Source organism: Rana temporaria, chromosome 3 (genome assembly GCF_905171775.1).
Source record: "Rana temporaria chromosome 3, aRanTem1.1, whole genome shotgun sequence".
Classification (NCBI taxonomy): Eukaryota; Metazoa; Chordata; class Amphibia; order Anura; family Ranidae; genus Rana; species Rana temporaria.
The window spans coordinates 440,399,313-440,423,544 of NC_053491.1; the positions used below are offsets into that span (position 1 = coordinate 440,399,313).

Genomic DNA, 24,232 nt, shown 5'->3' on the forward strand with positions numbered 1-24,232 from the left:
GGCGGCCATCTTGGAAAGTTTTTCGGCCTCTAGTGACCAGAGTAACGGCGCGAAAGCTCCCAGCACACTTCCTGAGGGATGGCACAGCACGGGCAGCGTTTCTAGCGTTTCTAGCTTCTCAGCAGCACTACAGCTTGGTCGGGTGGTGAGTCCTCTGGGGGGTCCCCTGCTCTCTGTTGCGGCCGGGAGGGTGGCCTGTGGGTCAGCATGGCGTCCGAACCGGAGGCTTCTACCCCAAGCGTGCCAAAGCTAACCCTTAGTGCCCCTGTTCCTGCGGCCTCAGTGGATGCTATGAAGGCAGTCCTTGAGGCGTTTGTTGCCAGGATTGAGGCAGCGAGTGGCCAGAAGGGGGGTAAAAAGCTGGGTACTGCACTCTAGGGGGAAGAAGAGAGCACAGCACACTCCCCCTCCCTTTACTTTCGCTTTGCTGAGTCTGACCGAGCTCCTTCCCAGTGCCGATGTACAGTTTGCCTGGGGATCGGGAGCTTGGGCTCATCTGATAGCCTTTCTCTACCATGATCCCGCAGAACCCCTGAGGACCTCTGGCGGCACCCCAATCATATATGATGGTTTTAGTTCAGTCTACATTTTCTCCTTCTGTCTTCCAAATCAAGAAGCAACTCCATCCCCTCACTCCTAATTACGGCCCCTCCTTTATGATGAATTCCTGGACATGTGTGGAAATACAGATGGACTTTTCTCGATAGGAAGTCACCCCTCCCCCATCATCCTGCCTTTACAGATCCCAGAAGGAATTTGTGTCTCGTTACTTTGGAAGGAACTTTACTTTGTAACAAGAACTGATTTGTGCTATATGGAGAGGCCCTTATATGAACTGGCCAATGACAGCCTCACAAGGGGGTGGGTGACATGGGTGTTTCTGTTTAATGTGAACCAATGAAAATGCATTTTGTGCTCGTGTGCTAAAAATAAAGGCAACTGCTCAGACGGCAGCCACCCTCTTTGCTGGTTGAAACGTTGGAAGGTGAGCATGTGGTCTGTTTTTTGATTGCATTTGTCTCACTTTATAATTTGAATCAGACGGCAGAAATGGTTAGCCCTGAGTTTGTCAGGAAATTGATTAATGAGTCTCTATCAAAGTACCATTGCAGCTTGTTAAATCAGGGGCTTTATCTCCATGTTGAAGATGAGTTATCTTGAAAAAGGCCTTACTAACTGACCAATTGTGACAATAGAGGTAAGCAGCATTTCTCTATAGCTCCTAATTCACGTTCAGCCAAATCAGTGGAGTTCAGATTGTTTTTTATTACAGCTCCATTATGTCCCCTTCTTGTTGCAAGTCTCCAGGGAGTTGATGAAATCAGGCCAGAGCTTCAGCAACTCTTGTGGCATAAAATGGTGGACTGTGACAATACTGGAAAACTGGCACCTGTCATAATTAATTTTATCTCCCATGAACCAATTTCCTGCTGGTCTGGAGACTTTAATTCCAATGCTTTCTAAGCACATTCCTATAAAAACATCCTCAAATGGGAATATGTTGAAGCTACTAGCTTTCTTGTATATCCTTCCTGCCAGGTCCCCAGAGAAGATGTAGCCAGTGCCGGAGCAATATGGTGGATAAACATTTTTGGAGTACTGTGACAATGGCATATACCACTTGCTGCTTTTGTCTCTCTGGGGTAAAGCGTTAAGCATCAGCAGCCCAGTATAAAAATTCACTTTGGCAGGACTAGAAGGCTGCAAGACCTTCTCCACTAGAAACCAAGGGTTTAAGAACATGTCAGAGTCGACTTTCATAACGTAGCTCACATTTGGGCATATGCGACTGACCCATTCAATGCCCATCAATGTCTTGAGCGTGAGATTGTTGTAGGAGTCAAAAAAATCTTGCTGTATTATGTCATGAAAATTGGAGCTCTCCAATATGATGCTCTCCTGAATTTCTTGACTGGATGGTCTCCCTAAGAGAAAAAGTCTTGTTACATTAACACCATTGACTAAGGTCTCATTTGCCCATGTCCTCCTCAGGACATCTCTATTTAGGGTCTCTTCTGGAATAGAAGGGATAAGCAGCAGCAGGAAAGGAGGTCCATTTGCACATTTCTGGTCCTCTTCTATAAGGTAGGGATACATAGGTGTGAGATGGACATGCTTGGCAGTGGTGACAACTTTGGGTTTTTGACTCTTGTGGAAATTGTAACTAATTAAAATGATAATAAAGATGAGAACAAGGAAGAGAGCTTTGATAAAGTTTTTCGGAGATGACCCCATCCAAATGCCTTCCTGTGTACAGAAATAGATATTTTATTATAGATTTTTTTTTAACTACAAAACTGCACTATTTGTGAAACAACACACCACAGTCTCATTATAATTTTTAAAAGCTACAATGTTTTTTGGGATAAAAATCACATTCAAAAACATACAGTAGGGTTGCACTGATACTGATACTAGTATTGGTACGATATCGAGCATTTGCACCAGTATTTGTACTCAGGGATGATCGGTGTGGCGGTGGGGGAGTTACAATCACCGTTCTCCCTGTGAGGCTTGCAATAAAACAGCTGACAGCCGCTTCTCATCCCACGGCTTTCAGCTGATTTTTATTGAAAGCCACCCAGGGAGATCAGTGATTGTAATGCCACGCGTACACATGACCGTTTTTAATGGTCTAGAAAAAACGACCGTATTTATCGGCGTATATCGCGCACTTTTTTGCCCTGAAAATCAGGGCAAAATCGTGGGTGCGCGATATACGCCGATACCCGCTTCCCGTGCCGAGTTTTGAATACTGCGCCGGCATATACTGAGCGCAGTACACTCGGGCAGGCTCGGCCAGTCTCGGCTTGTTCCGCGGTCACGTCCTGGACGTACAGGACGTGAGCGCGACAGTTCCCGAGCCTGCCCGAGTGTACTGCGCTTGGCATATGCTGGCGCAGTATTCAAAACTCGGCGCGGGAAGCGAGCGAGGACACCGAAGAGGACGCCGGACCCGTCGAAGAGGACACCGGACCCGCCGAAGAGGACACCGGACCCGCCGCAGAAGGACACCCGACGCCGCAGAAGGACACCCGACGACGCAGAAGGACGCCGGACCCGCCGGAGAGGACACCCGAAGCCGCAGAAGGACGCCGGACCCGACGAGGCCGCCGATGGACGCCGTGCAAGACACCAAAACTGTAAGTACAAAAATAACTTTTTTTCCACAGGTTTGGGGGTCACTTTGGGGGTCCGCGGTATACGCGGGAGCGCGTTATACCGCGATAAATACGGTACATTTTTTTCAACCCGATTATTGTTAAGCCTGCCTTGCCTACACACGATCGCGGTAACGTACAACGTGTACGACGGCACTATAAAGGGGAAGTACCATTCGGATGGCGCCACCCTTGGGGCTGCTTTTGCTGATTTTGTGTTAGTAAAAATTTGGTGAGAGACGATTCGTGCTTTTCAGTCTGTTACAGCGTAATGAATGTTCTAAATCCATTACGAGCGATCCCGTCTCATAAGTTGCTTCTGAGCATGTGTGTTTTTTTCACGTCGTTAAAGCCTACACACGACCATTTTTTACAACGTGAAAAACGACGCAAAAATTTAGAGCATGTTCTAAATTTTTAATGGCCATTTTTAATGTCGCGAAAAATGCTCTGGAGCCCACACACGATCGTTTTGAATGACATTAAAAAAAATTGTAATTTTTCACATTGTGAAAAATGGTCGTGTGTATGCGGCATAACACACTGATCATCCCCGACTGTCCCCTGTATCCTCCGGGTCCACCTCTGTGTCCCCCTTTGTGTCCTCCTCTGCGTACCCCTCTGTGCTCCCCCTCCGGTCCCCCCCTGGATCTGTCAGGATGGAGAGCGGAGGAAGGAGACATTAAATGTGTCATTTACCAACTCCTTCCTTTTCTGAATGAGCAGAATCACTGATTACTGATTGTCCATTCATAACTGAGCACCGTAAACTGTGTTTATGATGCTTCAATTTATAAATGGGGAGGAGCCTCTGTCTCTTGTCCATTCATCTTTAGTGCAGCTAAAGGGCTGCAGAGAAAGGGACTGGGGAATCTGTGTCCTCAGTCCTTTTCTCTGTCTCAGTTTATACCCCTGATATATCACCAAAGCCCTTATAATAAAAAAAGAAAGAATTTTAACATATTTAAAAGTTAAATTGTAAAAAAATAAAGAAAAATACTGACACTATCCACCCCCCGACCCCAAAAAGAAAGCATTGTAAAAAAAAATAACAAAGAAAAATATAACTTGTAAAAAATAATAATAATAATAAAAAAAGACTGACACAGTCTACGCCACCTATCAGTGCTGCATATTAGTGCCACTGTCACATGACAGTGAAAAAAAAAGTATCAGTACTTGTTCTCTGTCTTAAAAAAGTTGTATCTGTGCAACCCTAACATACAGTATAAAAAAATAAGTAATTTGTGAATAAAAAGTAATTCAATCAAAACATATGAGTGAAGCTATCCCTTTTAAAAGTGGATAAAACCACTCCAATTAGTGAATAAGTATATAGGGAAAGGTGTGGCGCTATTTCATAATAAACCTTCATCCATTAGTAGTGTGTCAAATTCACATCCAAAGACAAAAAAATAAATAAAAAAAACTTATATAACCATGAAAAAAGTCCAAATAAAACTATGCAATAATAATAAATCTTCATATAAAGGAAAAGGAGAAAAAAAGTCCAATCACCGTGATTCAGAGCAGGTATAAGCCTTCAAGTAGTGCTCCACCATAAATTAGGCATAACAAATGCACACTCACCAGAACTTTATATCAGAAATGCCTAATATAAGGCCTCATGTCCACGGACGTTTTTACAGTCACTTTTGCAATGTTTGCAGCTTAAAAATGGCTCTCCATGTTAGCCTATGGCCTCATGCCCACCATGACGTTTTTGAGCTGTAAATGGCTGAGCCGTTTTTAAGCTGCAAAAGTAACCCAGGACCAGTGCGTTCTGAAGCTCCAGCGTTAGAGCTGTAATGACGTAAGATGACGGAAAACGTGATTTAACAAGGCTTAACGCTGTGTTAAGCCTTGTCCAGTGTTTCTTTCTCTATTCAAAATCAATGGTTCCCTATGGGAGCCCATTGATTTGAATAGAGGTCGCACCAGAAGTCGATTAAGATGATCCGACTTGCGGGGTGGCTCGTGTGCGGAGAATCTTGAAGGGGAACCCCAGCAAAAATTCAAATATTTTTTGCGTGAAGTTTCCCCCCAGGATGATACCAAGCCCCTTCGGTCTGGTATGGATCTTAAGGGGAATCCCCCACACCGAAAAAAAACGGCGTGGGGGTTCCCCCAGGATCCATACCAGACCCTTATCTGAGCATGCAGCCTGGCAGGTCAGGAAGGGGGGCGAGCGAGCACCCCCTCCTACACCGTACCAGGCCACATACCCTCAACATGGGGGGGTTGGTGCGCCCCCCACCCCAAAGCACCGTTGTCCTCATATTGATGGGGACAGGGGCCTCTTCTCGACAACCTTGGTTGTTGAGGGTCTGCGGGCGGCGGGCTTATCGGAATCTGAGAGCCCCCTTTAATAAGGGGGCCCCCAGATCCCGGCCTCCCACCCTATGTGAATGAGTATGGGGTACATCTGGTGGTAGAAAAATGTCTTTTGAAGTAGTTTATTAGGCAGCTCCGGGGGTCTTCTTCCGACTTCGGGGGTCTTCTGCCGGGCACCACCGCTGTCTTCTTTCAGCTCTTTCACCAGCAGGGGCCCGGTATTCTGCGTCGCCTTCTTCTCTTCTTCTCCTCTTCGATGTTGCCACGACGCTCCGTCCCGCTGTAATGCCGGGTGTGCGGTGCGCGATGATTTATATAGGCCTCCTATGACGTCACAGTCCCAGCATGTTTCAGGTGGTGACGACATAACCGCGCCCCCTTATGTCTTCACCACCCGGAGCATGCTGGGACTGTGACATCATAAGAGGCCTATATAAATCATTGCGCACCGCACACCCAGCGTTACAGCGGGAGGCAACATCGAAGAGGAGAAGAAGAGAAGAAGGTGACACAGAAGACCGGGCCCCCGCTGGTGAAAGAGCTGAAAGAAGACATCGATGGTGCCCGGCAGAAGAGAAAAAGAACCGGAGAGCGGAGAAGTCGGAAGACTCCCCGAATTCGGAAGAAGACCCCCCGAAGAAGGGAGAAGACCGGGCTGCCGCTGGTAAAAGAGCTGAAAGAAAACAGCGATGTCGGAGGAAGACCCCCGGAGCTGCATAATAAACTACTTTAAAAACCTGTGTAGTGTTTTTTTTTATTGACATTTTTCTACCACCAGGTGAATGGGTAGGGGTACGATGTCCCCTATACTCATTCACATAGGGTGGGGGGCCGGTATCTGGGGGCCCCCTTATTAAAGGGGGCTCTCAGATTCCGATAAGCCCGCCGCCCGCAGACCCCGACAACCAACGGCCAAGGTTGTTGGGAAGAGGCCCTTGTCCCCATCAACATGGGGACAACTGTGCTTTGGGGTGGGAGCGCATTGCACCCACCCCCCCATGTTGAGGGCATGCATACTGATACAGCTCAGGAGGGGGGGGGTGCTCGCTTGTCCCCACTCCCATTCCTGACTGGCTGGGTAGCGTGTTCGGATAAGGCATAGGTGTTCCCCCTTAAAATCCATACCAGACCAAAGGTTCTGGTATCATCTTGGGGGGAACCTCACGCAATTTTTTTTAAATTTGCGCGGGGTTCCCCTTCAAGATTCTCCGCACACGAGTCGGCCCGCAAGTCGGATCATCTTCATTCAACTTCTGGTGCGACCTCTATTCAAATCAATGGGCTCCCATAGGGAACCATTGATTTTGAATAGAGAGAGAAAAACACGGCTGAAAACTAGCGCGGCAAAACGTGCATTGAATTCAATGCAAAACGCGGGAAAAATCGCGTTAAAAACGCCACTTTTTTCCTGGCGTCTGTACTAGCTTTACAGCCCTTTTTTAAAAACGTCCATGGACATGAAGCCTAAATGTAGAGTCTCTCTCAATCAGCAGCATAGATGAAAACGATTCCTTTAGCTTTAGTGGAAATCAGGGAATATAACTCGGGAAAAAAGATATGCAATCATAGCGCAAACATGTTTGATACCAAGGGGATACAATGGGTTCCTCCTGCTGACCCCTGGTCACTGCAAGATGTAGGAGTTTAGGAGTTGTCAACCCAAGGGAAAGACACTACTACACAAACCTGGAACTGTGGAATCCGACTATACCAGGTGCTCTTTTACAGTGCAAAGTTTTAGCAAATAGGTTTGTGCAGTGCACATCTGTCTCATTTAGATTGCGTAAATAGACTGCTGCCTGTGTGTGATTAATAGGTTAGCCTCTTTTGCATATGTGCTGGATGCAGTCTTGTCTAACTCTAAATTCTACTGGTTTGGTTTTTCCAGTGAATTGTTTGTATTCAACGTAACTGTGCCTATCCAGATCTACAGCCTATCACATCCACTGTTGTCTCTTATTGCTCTGTTTGCCTACAGACTAGACTAAACTTGAACTCTATTTATATGTGCCTGGTCTGACCATATGTGCCTGGCCTGCTGACACTGCCACTGTTCACCATTTGCTCTAATCCTCTTAAAATTTACACTGCTCTAGTGTATTGCCTGTTGGTTGACTGCTCCCCCTGGTCCACCAAATTCCTTGACACACCTGTAGAGGTCTCCCTGACCTCCAGAGGCGTGATGGTGATCTCCAGAGCTGACATTCCTCCTCACGGTGCAGGTTACTAGACATGGTGGGTGTAGTACAAGGTGGAAAGATGGGCACCACTCACTTTTAAAAATGAACAAAGTTTTATTTCTCTTAACTGGAACTGTAGGAGTGAGGGGTAGGGCACAGGACACCCTTAGGCAACTGCAATAGCAAATAGGCAGACTGAGACTCTGCAGACCAAACATAGAACTAGGCAGATAGCAATACAGAAAAAGGGCCTTGAAGCTGAATGCAGCAATCTGTATATTGTAGCAACTGCTGTCTCCAATAGCTAACACTTCACTCACAGTATCCCACTGTAGATCTTCGAGCTCAGCTCACAGTATCCCACTGAATTTTTTGGACTCTCAGCTACCTGCTGGATCCCTTGAGCTCAAATCACAGCTACCCTCTGTATTCTTCAAGCTTCACCCACCACTCAGACTCACAGCTATCTGCTACACTTCTCTTCCAGCTTTACCTATAGCTACCCCCTGTACTCCTTCAAGCTTTACTCACAGCTACCCACTGTATTATTGGATGAGTTCTCTCCTAAAGCTTTCCCAACACATAACAGTCCCTGGCTGATGAAGAGTCTGCTCTGGTACTCCTTCGGAAATCCATCCCTTCGACACTTGCCTCTGGCAACAAGAGTGGTTGACCCTCTGGCAACTTCTTCTCATATGCCTCCTGGCAACAATCGGGCTCCCCTTGGGCTGAGCCCCCTTTACACATGGCTTGGCCTCAGGCTTCAGAACTTCTGCTGCTTCTCCAAACACACACATCCAGGCAGCCCGGGTGGAATGAACCCCAATCACCTGATTCTCTCCCAATAAATAGACTATACCAGCAGCCTCAGCAGCCAAAGAAACTCCTGCTTATTGGCTGAGAAAGCACATTCACTCATAACCTGAAATTAACTGTAATTATCATATTAATGCCAAAGGGAACAGGGCCACTTATTAACTAAAGAGAGAATCAACGTTCCATTCAAGCTTAGGAGAAAATCATTTGATCAAACTACAAATTAGCCAGGCTAGTTACCACCTAGCACAACTAAATTTACTAGCAGCCCTGTTTAGGACAAGGGTGCTACACAACAATGCTAAATAATATACTTACCTGGTTCTATGACATGGCTTGCAAGTCAAAACAATGGTGAAATGTTTCCTTGCTAGTCTGACCAGTGAGGAAGCAGCACCACAGTAGCTAGTGAATGGTTTATTGGCTCTTCTAGCAATTTTCTTACTTGTTAAAAGGATCCCTTGTGTGACACGGGTCTTAAAGTAGCTCACTCATTTTTTTCCAACAGCTTCTGAGAACACAATTGCCACTGAGAGTTGGAAAATTTACAGTATAAAAGAGAACTTTATACATGAGAAGCACTAAAATACCAATAATATTAGTTTTAATGCTTTCTGTTTCACTTACACATTGTCCTCAAAATCTTGTCCTCAAAATCTTCAAACACCGTAGCTAGTACCTGTAGAATTTTCTTAATAGCTTTTGATGTCGGCCTTGAAGGAAGCAGCTATCTTGATTTACATTGCCCAAAGTTGACTGATTATTCTTCCCTAGAAAAAGATCACTACATTTAATGTTAATGTTAATGTTAATGTTATATTAATGGCTGAGCTTACAGGCATACTCAAATACATATCAAGATAATTTTTTTTTTAATTAAACCATGCTTTATGGTTCCAAAAAAATGGTACTATATTAAATGCTGCTAAAACAATATGTGGTATATAATATTAATATATTAGATTCATAAAAGAAGTATAGCGCTAATCAAGCTAAAACATAAATATACAAAAATATAAACAATAAATATGAGTGCTAATACAAAGTGTAAAAAGTGTGCAATAATCCCTCACTATTTCCTGAATCACAATGTGATGAAAATCTTCACATACAGTGGATATAAAAAGTCTACACACCCCTGTCAGGTTTCTGTGATGTAAAAAAATTAGACAAAGATAAATCATTTCGGAACTTTTTCCACCTTTAATGTGAACTATAAACTGTACAACTCAATTGACAAACAAACTGGAATCTTTTAGGGGGGTAAAGTAAAAATAAAAAAACAAAATAATGTGGTTGCATAAGTGTGCACATCCTCTTATATCTGGGGATGTAGCTGTGTTCACAATTAAGCAATCACATTCAAACTCAGGTTAAATAGGAGTCAGTACATTTGCCATCATTTAAAGTGCCTCTGATTAACCCCCAAGTAAAGTTCAGATGTTCTAGTAGGTCTTTCCTGACATTTTCTTAGTCGCATCCTACAGCAAAAGCCATGGTCGGCAGAGAGCTTCTAAAGCATCAGAGGGATCTCATTGTTAAGGTATCAGTCAGGAGAAGGGTACAAGAGAATTTCCAAGGCATTAGATGCACCATGGAACACAGTGAAGACAGTCGTAATCACGTGGAGAAAATATGGCATAACAGTGACATTACCAAGACCTGGACGTCCCTCCAAAATTGATGAAAAGACGAGAAGGCTGCCAAGAGGCCTGCAGCAAAATTAAAGGAGCTGCAGGAATATATGGCTGTGTGTTACCGTATTCTTCATATGTCTGGTCTATATGGTAGAGTGGCAAGGCGCAACCCTTTTCTTATAAAGAAAAACATCCAAGCCTGGCTAAATTTTGCAAAAATAAATATGAAGTCTCCTAAATGTATGTGGGAAAACTTTTTTCCCATAATTCCAAAAGATATGTTTGGCGCAAAAATTCACCAAAAGAACACAGTACCCACAGTGAAGCATGGTGGTGGCAGCATCATGCTTTGGGCTGTTTTTCTTCAGCTGGAACAGGGGCCTTAGTCAAGGTAGAGGGAATTATGAACAGTTCCAAATACCAGTCAATATTGGCACAAAACCATCAGTCTTCTGCTAGAAAGCTGAACATGAAGAGGAACTTCATCTTTCAGCATGACAACGACCCAAAGCATACATCCAAATCAACAAAGGAATGGTTTCACCAGAAGAAGATTGAAGTTTTGGAATGGCCCAGCCAGAGCCCAGACCTGAATCTGATTGAAAATCTGTGGGGTGATCTGAAGAGGGCTGTGTACAGGAGATGCCCTCACGATCTGACAGATTTGGAGTGTTTTTGCAAAGAAGAGTGGGCAAATATTGCCAAGTCAAGATCTGCCATGCTGATAGACTCATACTCAAAAAGACTGAGTGCTGTAATAAAATCAAAAGGTGCTTCAACAAAGTATTTGTTTAAGGGTGTGCACACTTATGCAACCATATTATTATTTTTTTTTATTTCGACTTCCCTCCACCTAAAAGATTTCAGTTTATTGTTCAATTGAGTTGTACAGTTTATAAGTCACATTAAAGGTGAAAAAAGTTCTGAAATGGTTTATCTTTGTCAAACAGGAGTGTGTAGACTTTTTATATCCACTGTATATATGCACATATACAATGTGAACTCCACTCCACCCCTGTGCCATACAACCAGGCTTACCAGAGAGCCATGATTCCCATTTAGTGAGTGATCAAAATGGGCATGGTTATTATCATCTTGGAAAGCATCTCCCCTTACAGTCTCATCAAGAATCTCAAATGTATAGGAAAAGAGAAAAAGTAGGAGCCAACCACATTCAATAGTATAAAATCTATGATAACTTTTATTTAAAAAAACAAAAAAACTTTAAAGCCACTCACATAGATAAAAGAAATAGCTCTAATAATCCATAGAATCTCATGACTTGATCGTTACACTTCCGGGTGCATGATGACGTCACAATCTTTGGCTCTGCCCACTGTAACATTTTAATAAAGTTTGGAAGTGCTTGGCTCTTTCTTTTTCTCTTTTTGACCAATCAGTAATTGGGGGTCATGGCTCTCTGGTAAGCCTGTTTTTATGGCACAGTGATGAAGAGGAGTTAACATTGTTGGGCACATTTATATAAAGATCACCTCATGTGTTTTTCACCAAATTGTGATACAGGAAGAAGTGTAGGACTCTTATACCTAAATATAAAATTGAAGACAAACGTTGATCTCTCAATCTGTCATGGCTGCCAAAGTAGTGATGGAATATTCCCTGCTGAGGTTCTTTATAGCAATGAAAACCTAGCAATGGGAGATTGTGCACCAACCACTCTACCCTGAACAGGGAAATCACATTTGGATGTGAACACAGCATCTCCCCGCATTTGTTTAAGGGTGTGCACACTTATGCAATCATATTATTTAATATGTAGTTCCAAGGAAGGATGTAGTCCCAAGGAAGGGGGCAAGCTTGCTGACTAACCCCCAGCCAGAACAGCTCGGATGATCGGGGCAAGCTTACTGAGGAGAAACAGGAAGTGAGAAATTCAGACAAAGGAAAAAAAAAACATTTAGAAGGGAAATTGAAGGAAAAAAAAAATTCACTAGCTTAAAGGAACCTATTTAGAAAATAAAAAACAAAACCTCACAATCCCTTTGTTGATAACCAAGAAAGACAGTAAAATAGATCCCCTGCAGTGAGCAACAATAGACCCTACCCCAGCAACAGTAGATCCCCCCAGCAATACAGCAATATTAGACCTCATCCCAGCAACAAATAGAGCCCCCGCACAATAATAGAAGACCCCCCGCAACAAAATACCATCCCAGCAACAATAGACCCCCGGAAGCAACAACAGATGTCCCAGCAGACTGCATTAATAGACCCTCAAGGAGGCAGCAACAATAAATAAAAAGTTGTCCGGTTTAGCGTTTTTGTTTAAATTGCAGGGGCAGACTGACTTTACTAAAGATTTTTGGGTGCGTCAGGCAATGAAAGGATATCGACGGGCGGCGGTCCGGAGGGATACCAGGAGGCCGGTTACGTTTGACATATTGGGAGGTATTGTGGCACAGCTGGGGTGTGTGTGTTCGTCTTTTTATGAAGTTGCTTTGTTTAAAGCGGCCTTTTTGTTGGCGTTTTTTGGGGCTTTCAGGATAGGGGAGTTGGTCAGTCCTTCTAAAAGGTTCAGGGTGGCATTGGGAGTCAGGAGGTAGTGTGTGGAGAGGAGGATTTGTTGTTGTTTTGGCGGAGGTCAAAGACAGGTTAAAGAGGAAAAAGGGAGGTCAGTGCATGTGTTTTCAGTGCCGGGTTCTATTTTGTGCCCGGTGGGGGCAGTTAGGGGGTTTTTGGGTATCCGCCCGCAGATGGCTGGTTCCTTTTGGCTCATTCAGATGGATCTGCTTTGTCGCGTTTCCAATTTATTGCTGTTTTTAGGAAATGCTTGCAGGGATTGGGTTTGGTCGAGAAGGAATTTTCATCCCACTCTTTTCGGATAGAGGTGGCGACGGAGGCGGCCAGAAGTGGGATGGAGGGGGAGGTGGTAAAACGGATTGGACGGTGGGAATCTAGGAGGTTTCAGCTGTATGTTCAGCCTCACTTGGTGGTGGGTTTGTGAGGAAGTTGGATGGACGTAGTAGGGGTGCATTCTGTTTGGTTGTGAATTTTGAGCATGTTGTCATGGCATGCTGTTTGTCCTCTTTTATTTTCAGGTTCGGTGACGGGACTGGTCTGGATATTGGGCCATTCATATGTGTTGGGGGGCTCGGAGATCAATGACAGCGCCACAGTAAATGACGGGGAAGCTGTTTTTACATGGCTGGGCACTTAAAGAGGACGTACAGGTACGTGCTTGTGCCCAGCCATGCCATTCTGCCGACGTATATCTATAGGAGGCGGTCCTTAAGTGGTTAAAGGAGCTGCAGGAATATCTGGCAAATATTGGCTGTGTGGTACAATTTTTGGAAAAACACTGCGCTAAACTATACAAAGTGATTTAGAGAAAAGCTGCCAGTACCAAAAATTGTGGATACAAAATTAAAAATGTGTTATAATGTAAGGTACAGCGCTAAAAAAAATGATATTACCAAAAACTCCAATAAAGGGTTAAGAGAAAATAACATGCATGTAAAAGAGCAATCGTATGTGAATAACAATACTCAGGAAAAAAAACCTGTGCAAAATTACAATAAAGTGAATATATAATATTAGAAACATAAGTGAATATATCAATGCAATATAATGTATTAGTGAATGAGTCCCATAAATCACAAATAGATGTGTATAAATCCAGGAATTTTTTTCTTTGGATAAACAAAAGCTTTGTGGAAAAACAAGAAAGCAAACTTCCTTCCACCAAGGGGAACACCCAAATGCTGATGATGCAGTCTCCTTACCATCAGATGTGACCACAATCACAGCGGTCAATAAAAGCCCAGGGTATTAAAGTCTCCCTAAAGACTCGTGACTGAAGCTAGTTGTAAGCAGTAGATCAAACACTCGATAGTATCTCAGGGAAATGAAAACAGAGAGAATTCCATAGTGTATACTGCGATAAAATGATTTAATAAAAGAGTTGTATTGCACTTACAAAAAGTTGGTAGATGTGCGCGGTGTATATAAAACAAGTGCAGTATCTCCTCCGCTTAGTTAGTCTGCCGTTTCGCTGAGTCTCCGTATGGAGAAGCGTGATGTCGTCTGGAATGCAAGCCACACCCTACGCGTTTCATCACTAGCGGACGTCGTCTGGGATTGGCTGTGTGGTACATGTGACAACAATCTCCCATTTTCTTCATATGTCTGGGCTATGGGGTAGAGTAGCAAGACGGAAGCCTTTTCTTAACAAGAAAAACATCCATCCCAACTAAATTTAACAAAAACACATCTGACATCTCCAAAAAGCATGTGGGAAAATGTGTTATGGTCTGATAAAACCTAGGTTGAACTTTTTGGTCATAATTCCAAAAGATATGTTTGGCACAAAAACACCACTGCACATCACCAAAAGAACACCATACCCAATGTGAAGCATGGTGGTGGCATCATGATGCTTTGGGGCTGTTTTTCTTCAGGGGCCTTAGCCAAGGTAGAGTTATGAACAGTTCCAAATTCCAGTCAATATTGGCACAAAATCTTCAGACTTTTGCTAGAAAGCTGAACATGAAGAGGAACCTCATTTTTCAGCATGACAACGACCCAAAGCATACATCCAAATCAACAAAGAAATGGCTTCACCAGAAGAAAAATTTAAATTGCCACAGCCAGAGACCAGACCTGAATCCCATTGAAAATCTGCGGGGTGATCTGAAGAGGGCTGTGCACATGAGATGCCCTCACAATCTGACAAATCTGGAGTGTTTTTGCAAAGAAGAGTGGGATAATATTGCAAAATCAAGATGTGCCATGCTGATAGACTCAGAACCAAAAAGACTGTGCTGTAATAAAATCAAAAGGTGCTTCAACAAAGTATCAGTTCAAGGGTGTGCACACTTATGCAACCATATTATTATATTTATTTTATTTTTACTTCCCTCCACCTAAAAGATTTCAGTTTGTTGTTCAAATGAGTTGTACCATTTGTAGGTCACATTAAATGTGGAAACATTTCTGAATTGATATATATTTTTTACATCACAGAAACCTGACATTTTAACAGGGGTGTGTAGACTTTTTATATCCACTGTATATAAACATCATGCAATAGCCCCATCTATTGGTTCAAAAGTGAATGGTCTATTCCATATATACACTATAATACCAAAAGTATTGGGACGCCTGCCTTTACACGCACATGAACTTTAAAGCGGAGCTCCACCCTAAAGTGGAACTCACGCTGATCGGAAACCTCCCCCCCTCCGGTGTCACATTTGACACCTTTCAGGGGGGAGGGGGGTGCAGATACCTGTCTAAAGACAGGTATTTGCACCCACTTCCGGCCACACAGTTTCGGGAAAACTGCGGGCATGACATCACCTCCCGTCCTTCCCCCCCCGTTGTGCTCTGGGAACACTCGGCTCCCAGAGCACAGCGGGAGCCAATCAGCGGCGCAGCACAACTCGCTTATGCGCCGTAGGGAACCGGGTAGTGAAGCCGGAGCGCTTCACTTCCTGGTTCCCTCACTGAGGATGGCAGGGGGAGCAGCAGAGTGACGAGCGATCGCTCGTCCTCTGCTGCGGACGGCGCTGGACTCCAGGACAGGTAAGTGTCCTAATATTAAAAGTCAGCAGCTGCAGTATTTGTAGCTGCTGGCTTTTAATATATTTTTTTCATGGCACATCCCCTTTAATGGCATCCCAGTCTTAGGGCCAGATCCACAAAGAAGTTACGCTGGCGTATCTATTGATACGCCGCGTAACTTCTAGGATGCTCCGGCGTATATTTTTTCTGTATTCAGAAAACAAGATACGCCGGAATTTTGCTAAGATCCGACTGGCGTAAGCCTCTTACGCCGTCGTATCTTAGTTGCATATTTATGCTGGCCGCTAGGTGGCGCTTCCGTCGATTTACGTGAGGAATATGCAAATTAGGTAGATACGCCGATTCACAAACGTACGTACGCCCGGCGCATTTTTTTACGTCGTTTACGTAAGGCTTTTTCCGGCGTAAAGTTACCCCTGCTATTTGAGGCGTACGCAATGTTAAGTATGGATGCCGGGCCACCGTAAAAATTTTTACGTTTTACATTATTTGCGTAAGTCGTTCGCGAATAGGGCTGTGCGTAAGTTACGTTCACGTCTAAAGCATTGACGATTTGTTGCGTAATTTGGAGCATGCGCACTGGGATTCTTTCACGGTCGGCTCATGCGACGTTCGTAAAAACGTCAAATACGTGGGGTCACGATTAGTTAGCATAGAACACGCCCCCAACCAGTCTCTTTTGAATTAGGCGGGCTTACGCCGCCCGATATACGCTACGCCGCCGTAACTAAATGCGTAACTTCTTTGTGAATACAGTACTCGCCTTTCTAAGTTACGGCGGCGTAGCGTTTCTGAGATACGCTACGCCCGCCTGAAGATAGGCGCATGTACGTGGATCTGGCCCCTAGTCTGTAGGGTTCAATATTGAGTTGGCCTACCCTTTGCAGCTATAACAGCTTCCACTCTTCTGGGACATCTGTCCACAAGGTTTAGGAGTGTCTATGGGAATGTTTGACCATTCTTTAATACGGACTAAGACTGGGATGCCATAAAAGTTAATGTGTGTGTAAAGGCAGGTGTCCCAATACTTTTGGTAATATAGTGTATACATATGCCAGACGTTAAAATCATACCATGTGCTTATCTCCTTATACTTAGGAACATGGTATGATTTTAACTTCTGGCATATGTATTTATACAATATATGAAACAGATCATCCACTTTTTAACCCCTAGATGGGGCTATTGCATGATGTCTTTGCGTTGTTACGTCTCTTGGGAATGCTAGTCATATAGACAGATTCATAGAGAGTTACGCCGGCGTAACTCTGAATCTACACCGGCGTTAATTTAAGCGTATTCTGGAAACCAGATACGCTTAAATTAGGCTAAGATACGAGCGGCGTAAGTCTCCTACGCCGTCGTATCTTAAAGTGTAATTTTTAGGCTGGCCGCTAGGTGGCGCTTCCGTTGAGTTTGGCGTAGAATATGTAAATGACTAGATACGCCGATTCACGAACGTACGCGCGCCCGTCGCAGTAAAGATACGCAGTTTCCGTAAGAGATACGCCACGTAAAGATAAAGCTGCCCCCTAGGAGGCGTAGTCAATGTTAAGTATGGCCGTCGTTCCCGCGTCGAAATTTGAAAATTTTACGTCGTTTGCGTAAGTCGTCCGTGAATGGGGCTGGACGTAATTTACGTTCACGTCGAAACCAATACGTCCTTGCGGCGTACTTTGGAGCAATGCACACTGGGATACGTACACGGACGGCGCATGCGCCGTTTGTAAAAAACGTCAATCACGTCGGGTCACGAGTAATTAACATAAAACACGCCACCCTCATTCTCATTTGAATTAGGCGTGTTTCGGCGGCCGCATTTACGCTACGCCGCCGTAAGTTAGGAGGCAAGTACTTTGTGAATACAGTACTTGCCTCTCTGACTTAAGGCGGCGTAGCGTAAATACGATACGCTACGCCGCCTTAAAGTTGCGGCGGCGTCTCTGAATCCAGCTAATAGTACCTTGCTCACTTTAGGGTGTAAGCTCAAAAAAGATGTTCCCTATACATCCCAGCTCCTTCTCCTTCATTTCCTAGAACATTAAATACATTCAAAAACAAACAGTGAATATGGGAACCCATTATTATGACTTGTATGTAAGATTAGGATCTCAATTACAGAGATATTATTAATCTTTCCAACTCGTATGAAAAACTGAAGTGCCTTTGGAGGACAAAGTAACAACTGCTTTAGTGTCCTCCTCCCCAGCAGCATATCCTTTTCTTCACTTCCATCTTTTTTCAACCACCCGGAGCAAAGCTAAAACCTGGTAGGACTGGACCAGTGCTGTCAAACGGGGGCAGAAAGACAATCCTAAGCCTCGTGTAAGCTTCAGCTACGGAGATTCAGAGCTTACACACGGCTTCTTTTCAATGCTGGAGCTTAGGGCCAGATTCACAAAAGGGATACGACGGTGTATCTGCTGATACGCCGTCGTATCCCTGTTTCTATCTATGCGAATGATTCATAGAACCAGTTACGCATAGATATCCCTAAGATCCGACAGGTGTAATAGTTTTACACTGTCGGATCTTAGGATGCAATACCGCCGCCGCCGCTGGGGGGATTTCGCGTCGTAAACCAGCGTCGGGTATGCAAATTAGCAGTTAGGGCGATCCACGAAATTTTTTCCCGTCGTTACGTCGCCACAAGTGTTAGTTTGCCGTCGCAAAGATAGGGCTGCTTTTACAAAGTGTAAACTTAGTACATCATGTAAAAGTATACCCGTCTTTTCTGCGTCGCTTTTCGATTTCTTTTTAAATTTTTTATTTTTCCCGGCGCAAGTCTTTTTTACCCGTCGCGATTCACAAAACGTCGGCGCGTCGTAACTTTGCGCAAAGCACGTCGGGAAATTTGCGACGGGAGCATGCGCAGTACGTCCGCGCGGGAGCGCGCCTAATTTAAATGGGACTCGCACCATTCGATTGGGCACGCCTTGCGCCGGACGGGTTTAGGATACACCGCCGCAAATTTCCAGGTAAGTGCTTTGTGGATCGGGCACTAACTTGGAAAAATTGCGGCGGTGTAACTTAAACCAGTTACGTTACGCTGCGCCCGGGCTATGTGAATCTGGCCCAAAGTTCTCTAGCACCTAAGGGGAAGATTCCAGAGTGCGAAAGCTGAGATGGACAGGGCTTGCGCATCTTTATAATTTTTTTTTTGTTTTAAAGATATTTTTATTAGGTTTAAGACAAACCAACAAACAGAAAAACATAAAAAAAAAAAACACCAGACAACCTGGTCATCTGGTCATAAACGTTAGGCAATACACTCAAACATAGAAAAATATAAAACTATCCCCTATTTTGTAAACGCTATAAATTTTGCACAAAACAACCGATAAACGCTTATTGCGATTTTTTTAACCAAAAATAGGTAGAAGAATACGTATCGGCCTAAACTGAGGAAAAAAACTATTCTTTTTATATATTTTTGGGGGATATTTATTATAGCAAAAAGTAAAAAATATTGAATTGTTTTCAAAATTGTCGCTCTATTTTTGTTTATAGCGCAAAAAATAAAAACCGCAGAGGTGATAAAATACCACCAAAAGAAAGCTCTATTTGTGGGAAAAAAAGGACGCCAATTTTGTTTTGGAGCTACGTCGCACGACCGCGCAATTGTCAGGTAAAGCAGCGCAGTGCCGAATCGCAAAAAGGGGCCTGGTCCTTTACCTGCATTTTGGTCCGGGGCTTAAGTGGTTAAAATAGAAATGAAAGTTAAAACATTTGTGTAAAGATATAAAAAACATTTTTCAGGGAGGGCGTGTCAAGTCTGATCATTGGAGGAGAGCAGGCTAAGTTCCCAGCACAGCTAGAGAAGTGACCACGGTATGCTCTCCTGTTTAGTGCGGTCAGTTGTTAATAGAAAAGCAAAGGGACTGGCAGGAACACCAGGGATTTCACACAAAGGAAGCAATACAAAGAGAAGAGGGTACTTTCTCATACAAGTACATGGTACTTGCAGACACATATCAGAAATATTAAATATTGGGTTAACAAACACTTTAATGAAAGATCACTTTGTGACCTTTCAATAATTTTTTGGGGGAAAAAAAGTAAAAAGTGCAATGCACTGAGATCAGCTCATTGGCACTGCTGCCACCCTACTGCACACCAATGTATGGATCTTCAAACTACGGCCCTCCAGTTGTTCAGGAACTACAATTCCCATCATGCCTAGTCATGTCTGCTAATGTCAGTGTGTTACAATGCCTCATGGGATGTGTAGTTCTACAACAGCTGGAGGGCCGTAGTTTGAGGATGCCTGTTCTAGTGCCTGTGTTACTGTTGGGGAGTTCCCCTCAGTTCCTATCTAGCAACACATTGGCCCGGATTCTCAGAGGACTTACGACGGCGTAGCGCCATGTACGCCGTCGTAAGTCCGAATCCGACCCGTCGTATCTATGCGCCTGATTCTTAGAATCAGTTACGCATAGATATCCATTAGATCTGACAGGCGTAAGTCTCTTACGCCGTCGGATCTTAACTACATTTTTTTTGACCGCTAGGTGGCGCTTCCGTCGAATTTCGTGTCGAGTATGCAAATTAGCTAGATACGTGATCTCTCGAATGTACGCGCGGCCGACGCAGTAAAGTTACAACGTTTACGTTAGGCTTTTCCCGGCGTAAAGTTGCCCCTGCTATATGAGGCGCAGCCAATGTTAAGTATGGCCGTCGTTCCCGCATCGAAATTTGAAAAAGTTACGTAGTGAATGGGGCTGGACGTCATTTACGTTCACGTAGAAACCAATGAGGGAGCTGCGGTGGCTCAACGAGATTGGCACTGCGCTGACAAGCCATTCACCTCTGCAGCTAGGGGTTCGGATCCCGCTCTCGGCTACATATGAATTGAGTTTGGTGGTCTCAGCCCGGCCCCCGGTGGGTGTGCTATGCGAGGTAAGCCTGCGCTTAGTACGCCCACCCCCCTCCCACAAAAACCACCACACTTACACGAACTCTAAATTGGGTTAACATGCACGCACTTTGACCACGCGGTCTCTAAAAAGAGAGGCGAAGGACTAACGGGGCTGGTTGAGCGGGCTAGATCCTCTCACTCCCTTATAGGGAGTCCCTCTGCCCCGTTGGGCTTCAAAGCGGAGCAGGTAGGACGGGCTGTGTGGGAGGACCCCCTCACACACCCGCCATTGCCACCCGGGGCATGGAGAAAGGTGGCAGATTGCCTCTGGGGGAGGCCTGCCTACTCCCAACTCCTGCAGTCCGGCTCCTCTCTCGAGTACACGCACAAAATACACTTTATAAAAAAAATAGAAACCAATGACGTCCTTGCGGCGTACTCTGGAGCAATGCACACTGGGAAATTCCACTGACGGCGCATGCGCCGTTCCGCAAAAACGTCAATCACGTCGGGTCACAGTAGTTTTACATAAAACACGCCACCCTGATACAAATTTTAATTAGGCGGGCTTACGCCGGCCGATTTACGCTACGCCGCCGCAACTTACGGAACAAGTGCTTTGAGAATACAGCACTTGCCCGTCCAAGTTGCGGCGGCGTAACATAAATTGGATACGTTACGCCGCTGGACGTGAATCTGGGCCATTGTCAGTAGGAAAGGAAGTGAGAAAAATCTAACAGTGTCCCATTAGCAGTAAAAACCTGAAAAGCTTCTAACCTTTCTTCACTCTAAGCAAAACTAAAAAAAAGTTTTGACCGAACATACACTTTAAATACATTTTTTTTTAACAGAAAATACATTTATGTTATTGTATTATACAAACCGTATTTAGTAGATTTGTTCAGGTCATAAGCGTTTCGAAGTCACTCACCAGACTGTAAAACACAGTTTTACTTTTTCTTCAATGGAGCAGAAGTCCCAGCAGTATTTAAGGCTTCCTCCCTACATTCTTCTGGTGTTCCCAGAACAGCGTGATATTATGACCTGTTTTGGTCCTCGTGTGCCCTGCTAATGTATGAAGTAGTAGACGGTCCTTTGTACCAGCTGTGCACCGAGTAGGGGAGGGGAGCTCAGTGGATTTAGGAAATAACAAGCTCAGCGTTTTCTCTCTATATATTTATACTGTTTTCGCTTTCCGATAAATCAGGGATCACGGAGCAGAGACAATAAAAAGAAGAATCAGAAAGGCTTATTGGCTGCTGTTAGCGGTGCCAGAGGAAGGACATTCGCCTTAATCTGACCAAAAATCCCATGCTCATTCTGAACATAAACTCCCAAATAAAAGAAACCTTCATTTGCAGTAATTGAGCCAATGCCTGGTGGGCAATGTTAGAGCACAAAGCGAATGACTGTCACCCCTCCTACAACCTTTTCTTTTAATTATCATATGATTAGTGTTAATTCCTTTAATTAAACTATTAGTAATTAAAGGTTACCAATTTGTTGAAGCTTTCCATTTTGTCACGACCTCCCTTTCTCTGTTGCTGTGGTTAGGTTCTAGAAGCAGTTGTTACTGCGAATATTTCTCCAGATGCTGCTGTTGTTGATCATGTGGTAGGGCAGGGGTTGTATGGTAGGGGTGGCATCATGCCCTCCTTGTTTCCCTTCTTGTTGGGCGCCAAGCTAGGGTCACATGAGAGGCCTGCCCCGGGATGGGTTTTTCTGGGCTACACTAGGCAATTTAAACAGGGTCACTTGTCTTACACATGGGGAACATTTGCTTAAATAACTGTGTGAACTCTAATGAACACTCCCGATGTACTTATACATTACTATGGTCACTTGTGCCTTTAGGAGGGACACGCAGAGCCAATGCCCTCCCCACCTGTCAAGCGCCTCACCGCTACCTCACTCCCAGTAACAGTATGGAGCCCCACGGTCCACCTAGCGCAGACTCCATTTGTGTACTTCACCTAACCCTTCCTCTACCATACCTGTGTACAGGCTGGGGACCTCTTCGGTGCTGATCTGCTCCCATTGCTATGGGCGATGGACCTGCTCAAGAAGAGAGTGCCAACAACTCTTGTTAGAAGATATACCACCAGTCACATGTACACACTTACAATAGGCTGCTAGAGAAACCTTTCGTTACCCTTGGTGACCACTTGTACCTTTACACTGTATGAACTCTTGTGTCGTTATTTTCATACCCCAATGTGCTTAGCAACCCAAGCTGTAGACTATATGGGCCAGATTCATGAACAATGGTGCAGATTTGCACCGGCGTGGTGCATCATTTTTAGACTACACCGGTCCAGCGCGGAGAGGCAGTTAGGTGATTCAAGAAACTTTTTTGTCTACGATGCCCCAGCGGGGCGGATTTTAGACGGCGTAAGGCGGGGTAAGGCCAACTGGGAGTCACCCTATGCTAATGAAGTGCCGACCGTGGCGCAGGGGTCACGCCGGGGCGCATCTTAGACCGCACATGCTCAGTGACATCCAGGGGTAAATGCCCCAATCTGCACATGCTCAGAACTGCACCCCGGCGTGATCCCTGAGCTACGCCGACCCACTACCAAAGTCCAGTCCATGAATCAGCCCAGACTTCCGCCCTGCAGGTGCAAATGTACTGAAGCTTTTTTTTTTCTAAGCTAGGTCGTTTGCATTGTGGTGGGGCAGTTATGGCTGATGAGGAATCCTCAGGTGGGCGGATGACCAATTTCAGCCCAGAGGAGAGGGCTGTAATTATTGAGGGCCTCTCCCAACATGGGGACCGCCTCTATGTGTTGTCCAGCAAGTGTTGTTGCTCAGTTCGTTTGTAACGCTGCTGCTTTAGCTGCTCTCCAGCTGACCTCTGCAAGTTTGGTGCAAAGTTACCCCTGCTTTTATGAGGTGTAACTTTGCACCGGAAATTTCAGCTCCGCTCACCGGGAGTAGCCTGCGCCGGTCAAGCTTAAGTTGATGAATCGGCCCAAAAACCTCATTTGCATATTTAAAACACAAAAACCATGGCGGCGCCAGATCCGACCAGCGTAAATCTGCGCCAACGCCGCGCCGGCGTGGAAAGGTTACACCGAGGCGATGAAGTCTATTTGGAGGCATAATCTGGTTCTCTGGGTAAGGCGCAGCGATCCGCCGGCGCAAATCTGCACTTACGCCGTGCATCTACCAAAAAAACGGTGTAAGTGCTTCATGAATCTGGCCCTGTGTGTGTAATCTGAGTAACTTCAGACCAGACAAAGGCAAAGTTTCAAAAGCATTCCAGATTAACACAGCAGCACAACATAAAGTGCATTCTTTCCCTAACAACCCTAGTCCCTAACTTAGGCTTGTAGCTTCCCCAGCATACCTGATCAGGAAAGAATCCATCTTTGCCAGAGTACATAGTGGTAGTATCCAGTATTGACAACTTCAGAGCGGACTGCAAGTCCCAGCAGTTCCTCCAGGCTGCAGAAGAGGGCAGATGTACACTCATGGTCACTCTAGGGTCGGCATGTTTGCTCTTGCCTCCTCTTGTTTTGTTCTCTCTCTTCTCTTTTTTATGGTCCAGGCCCCTGTCCCTTTTTATAACTGTGACAGGGGTCACTTTGGGTGGGCGGTTTGTGCAACTCAGCTTACCATGGAAAGCTCTGGAAACTCCATGTCCAGCTTCCCCAGGCCCTCTCATGTGTACATCACCCTGTGTCTCAGGGTCAGGGTCAA

At 44.9% G+C, this 24,232-nt stretch overlaps 1 protein-coding gene across 1 annotated transcript; it reads right to left on the reverse strand.

Moving 5' to 3' along the window:
- Positions 1–1,246: 1,246 nt before the first annotated feature.
- LOC120933301 (beta-1,3-galactosyltransferase 2-like) lies at positions 1,247–21,784 on the reverse strand. The gene is made up of 3 exons (XM_040346438.1): positions 21,462–21,784; positions 9,119–9,261; positions 1,247–2,247 (listed from the first exon to the last, which is right to left on the reverse strand). Exon 3 carries the CDS (start codon positions 2,233–2,235, stop codon positions 1,279–1,281), a length of 957 nt encoding a protein of 318 aa, XP_040202372.1. The 5' UTR covers positions 2,236–2,247; positions 9,119–9,261; positions 21,462–21,784; the 3' UTR covers positions 1,247–1,278.
- Positions 21,785–24,232: the final 2,448 nt, after the last annotated feature.